The following is a 4,523-nucleotide window of genomic DNA, read 5'->3' as shown; positions in this document are numbered from 1 at the left end:
GGGCTGCTGCCCCGGGGAGGGTCTGACAGGTCTCTGCTTGGCTGGCTGCCTGAGTTGGAAAGGGTGTGGAGGCAGGAGGAGGGAAGGCCCCAGGCTTCACCCTCTTTTCATCACTGCGCAGCTCCTAAGAGGTGATTTGGGGGTAAAGGTGTTCACAAGTGAGTGGGGTTCCTCATCGCAGGGTGCTCCATCTCAGGGAGTTTGGGCCTGGCCTGTCTAAATGCCGAGCAGCCGCAGCTGAAGGAAACCATGGGACCTGCCACAAAATGCACAAGATGCAGACCATCCATGCCTCAGAACATCAGTGGCCGTTTTTTGGACAATATGGTCCTTGATCTCGCACAGAGTGGAGCCGTCATTAGCATTTGCTGCTTGCTCGGATGTTGCTCCAGCTCCCAGCGTCAGAGCAGAGCTTAGGGGGGGCTGGGGGGAGGAGGATTAGTACTTGTGTGCTCAGTGCAAGGTTTGGAGAGACTTGTAAGCATGGCTTTGAGCCATGCAATCAGCCTTTTGGAGCAAGAAGAGGGTGGACTTTGGTGCCCGTTCCCGGAGCAGTGCTGCCTTCTGTGGAATGGGGCCAAGGGGCTGTGGGAATCGCAGGGAGCAAAGGCTTGTTCAAGCAGTTCCTTAAATTCTCAGCGCTTTATAACCTCTCTCATTAGGGCTTGGTTTGTTGGGCTTTTTTTTTTCAGGGAGGGGGGGTCTGTTGAATTCTGTAACATTCTGCATGCCACTGTCCTCCGAGAGCTTCCCAGTCATGCATCAGGCAGCGTGACTAACGCCTCTCTCATGTGGTTCAGTCTCTCTCACACTCTCCCTGTAGGGAGAATTGTGTGTGCGGAGGCATAGTTGTTTTGGGAGGGGTTTTTATTTTTAAGTGCTCTGCCAGCAGGTCGGAAAAAGGTGCCTGGCACCCAAGAAGAAAGTGTGGGATGGTCCTTAGATCCCATGGGAAAATAGCCTGGTGCCTTGAACTGGCCCCTGGGAAGCCTCTGGCTCCTGCACAGACGTGCTTTTTCCGGGTGGTGGAGGCTTCTGCCTCCTCCTCCTCCTCCTCACGCCCAGTTCTGGGCTCTCTCGTCTGCTCTGTGTCATTCACACTCCGAGGTGCCAAGCAGGATTCCTCATCCCAGCGCCCCTCATGCCCCCCAGGAGTCCCCTGCAATGGTCCCAGTCCCACTCTTCCTCCAATCTCCCTGCTTTGGGGGTTTACTTCACCTGCGGGAGTGGGACCTGGGTTCAGGCTCCTGCCCTGTTTTTGGAGCAAAAAGCATGGGTGCTGGGTGCCTTTGGGTGACTCCCTTCCTCCTCCAAGCTGGCACAGGGCTACTGCTGTTTCTAGCTCCTGGGACCCTCCCTTCTGGCCCAGTCAGAGCCATGTGAGGCATTACCCTGTGTTGGGACTTTCACCTGCGATCTTCCACCTCACACCAAGGCTTAGTCAGGCCAGGGCTACGTCATTGGCAGTCACAGCCCAGCCTCATGCAAACAGGCTTGAACAAACACAGCAGCATGAGTGCCCCTCCCGGCTGAGGCATCCTCCAGGGGCACCTTTCCAGCAGCGGGGGCTGCCCATCTTCTCCTTCTACTCATCCTCTGTTTCCAAAGGGAGTGCAGGGTGAAGGGGTGATGAAGATCAGTGCGGGTTTGGACACCCTGTGAAAGCAGGTGGACAAGGGGTGGGGGTTCCCAGTGTGAGTGGGCAGACATGTGTGTGCAAGTACCCCTGCACGGGGTGATATCACCCAAACGTGCACCCGTGGGTGACAGGGGCACACACACACGCTACCCCTGCACAGGCACATGCGTCGCTCGGTGCACACACACATGCATTCGGTGCAGGAACGCAAACCCGTGTCTGGTGCACAGGCGCTCCCGATGTGGGCATGGATGTGCTTCTTGCCATGTGGGCACGCGTGTGGCACGTCTGCACGCCCTGCTAGCCCATATGTGGGCTTTTTCCCACAGTCACACAACCTAAAGCTCATGGTGCACACACAGATACACGCATGCTCAGTGCAGGCACATGCGTGTGCACTACACATAACACTGGGTTTTGCTTGTATTGACGCAGAGATGCGTTGTGTTTCTGCTCAGCTTCTGGCCGCCTCCATCCTCAGCCCTGCACAGGGATGGAAGCAGGCTTATTTGCCTCTCCTCTTCCTTCTGGGACAGACATAGCCCAGAGATCTGCATGCAGGGCTGATCTGGACAGCCAGGCATGCCCTCAGCAAGGTAGAAACACCTCTTTTCTGCATGAAGGATGCTTGCAGGACAAGGAAGCGGGGTCAAGCCAGGCTTCAGGACCTGAGTTTGGTTTCCAGAAATGGAGATTTATGTTCACCCATGGAGGGAGAGCTCCTCTCTTCCGTGCCGCCAATGAGGCACTTGTCTGTGGGGAAGCAGAGGGATGGAGGGACTGGGAGCTGCAGGCTTGCAGGAAGCACCAGGATGGACATTGCAGGATGCTCCGCTTGTTGAGGATCTGTACGATGCCAGGATCTGCATCAGGAATTAGGCACCTGCCTTGTGGCACCACAGAAGGGAGATGGAGGAGCACTTGCCCATCCCACAGGCTATGGGGAGAAGGAGCAATGGGAGTGCTGGGAGAGGGCTGCTGCCGCAGGGCCATGGCAGATGCTTGTGGAGGTTGATTTTAGGGTACCAAACCATTGGGCTTTCTGGGTGCCGGTGAACTGGGCTGCACCCCTTGGCTCTCACAGCTTAGCAAAAGCTGCATGGGGTGCAGCTGGACCCTGGTCCCCAGAGCGGAAAGCGGGGTGTGAGAAAGCTGGCTGGGGACAGGGCATGTGGCTTGGCTTGGAAAGGTACAGTCGCTATGGGGCTGGTGGTGCGCCGGGCACTGCCTCTGCAGTGTGTGTGTACTGGGAGGAGGTTTCCAGTGGCTGGGTGCCTGCGGTGCAGCGTGTGCAGTGTATGTGTCTCTGCAATGCAGGAGGGGCAGAACTTTTGTCACTGTCTCTGCAGTGGCTGGGGTGGACATCGGCACTGGATGGACAGGGTGGGCGCCCGGTGTGGTGTCCCAGTCTAGAGTGGGAATGAATGGGAAGGAGCAGCGTGTCTGCAGCGAGTGAAGGGAGCAGGATTTGCCAGCACAGGGTGTGGGGTTGCCTAGTGACTGTGCAGCAGAGGGGAGATGCTGTGCCCACCATTGCAGCGTGCTGGGGCTGTGCAGTGCTGCTGCTCCATGGGGACACACAGGGCCTGCCCACTGGGCGATGGCTGCATGGCAGTGCGGGGTGGGCAGCGAGTCTGAGTCCCTCTAAGACGGGTGAGTAGTGCCCCTCTTGCTGCCAGTGTGGGTGTCAGTGCCCTGTGAGCAGTGCAGGGTGGACGTTGCTCGGGGCTGCTGCATCCCTGCAGTGCCGGATGGGAGGTGCCTTCACATCTCGCAGTGCGAGGCTGGCAGCGCTGCTGTGTCGGCAGCACAGGGAGGGCAGTGCTGCTCTGGCCCTGCTGTGGCAGATGGGAGGTAGCTCTGTATCCTGACAGTGCCCTGTGTCCCTGCAGTGCTGGATGGTTGGCAGCCCTGAATACCTGCATTGCCCCGTGTCCCTGGAGTGCTGGGCGGGTGGCATCTCTGCATTGCCCCATGTCCCTGCAGTGATGGATGGGAGGTAGCTCTGTATCCTGGCAGTGTCTCATGTCCCCGCAGTGCCAGGCGGGTGGCAGCCCTGCACCTCTGCAGTGCCCCATGTCCCAGCAGTGCTGGATGGATGGGTGGCAGCCCTGCATCCCTGCCGAGCAGGCAAAGCCCCTGCCCCCGTTTCGGTGCTCCAGTTTCTGCGGGGCTGGCAGGCGCGTGCAGTGCCCCTGTGTCCCCGCCGTGCGTGGCAGGCAGTGGCACACAATGCTCCTGTGTTTCTGTGGTGAGAAGCTGTCTCTGAGCCTGGCTGGCTCCCATCGGGTTGCTGGCAGCAGGCTGCGTGCAGTCCACCCTGTCAGTGTGCCTCGCTGGGTCTAATTACAGTTTGCGTGGTGAAGAAGAGGGTGGACAGTGGCGGGAGTGGCTTTCTGTCACTCGCAGGAAGCTGGGACTGAGGTTTCAATGACTGGGTGGCTCACTTGAGCAGGGCGTCACAGGAACTTCGTAAGCTCCTGGAACTTCGTAAGCCGGGACTGCTCCTCCTGGGCATTTTGCTTGTGGAGGCTGCTAGGAGCTCACAGCTGGGACCAGCTCTGCCAGGCGAGCCCCTGAAGACCCTTTTCTTTGGGGTGGGCTGCTTTGGGACCACATGTGGTCCTGCATGGCACAGGGGGTGCACCTGAAAGGATGCGTCAGGGAAGTGGGCTGGGGCAGAGCGGGCCTGGGGTTGCCTAAACTCCGGTGTCTGTGTCTCCTTCCAGCTCCACTGCAGCGCAGGATGAAACCGCTGGCATCCTGCCTGGGCCTGTGGCTCCTCTTCCAGCTCCCTGCCCTGGTCTCTGGGACGCGCGTGGTCTACAAAGTGCAGGAGGAACAGCCCCCCAACACCCTCATAGGGAGCCTAGCCTCTGACTAT

General features: G+C 58.9%; 1 protein-coding gene across 1 annotated transcript in view; it reads left to right on the top strand.

The window, feature by feature from the left end:
• Positions 1-4,385: 4,385 nt before the first annotated feature.
• Positions 4,386-4,523, top strand: part of PCDH1 (protocadherin 1) — a 45,880-nt gene continuing 45,742 nt past the window's right edge. The window contains exon 1 of the mRNA XM_010183113.1: positions 4,386-4,523. This exon is cut by the window's right edge and continues 279 nt beyond it. Within this exon, the coding sequence (XP_010181415.1) occupies positions 4,386-4,523 (138 nt within the window).

The sequence above is a fragment of the Mesitornis unicolor genome, unplaced genomic scaffold (genome assembly GCF_000695765.1).
Source record: "Mesitornis unicolor isolate BGI_N332 unplaced genomic scaffold, ASM69576v1 scaffold5960, whole genome shotgun sequence".
Classification (NCBI taxonomy): Eukaryota; Metazoa; Chordata; class Aves; order Mesitornithiformes; family Mesitornithidae; genus Mesitornis; species Mesitornis unicolor.
The sequence above is the reverse complement of the archived record's forward strand: the minus strand, read 5'-3'. Positions and strand labels throughout refer to the sequence as shown.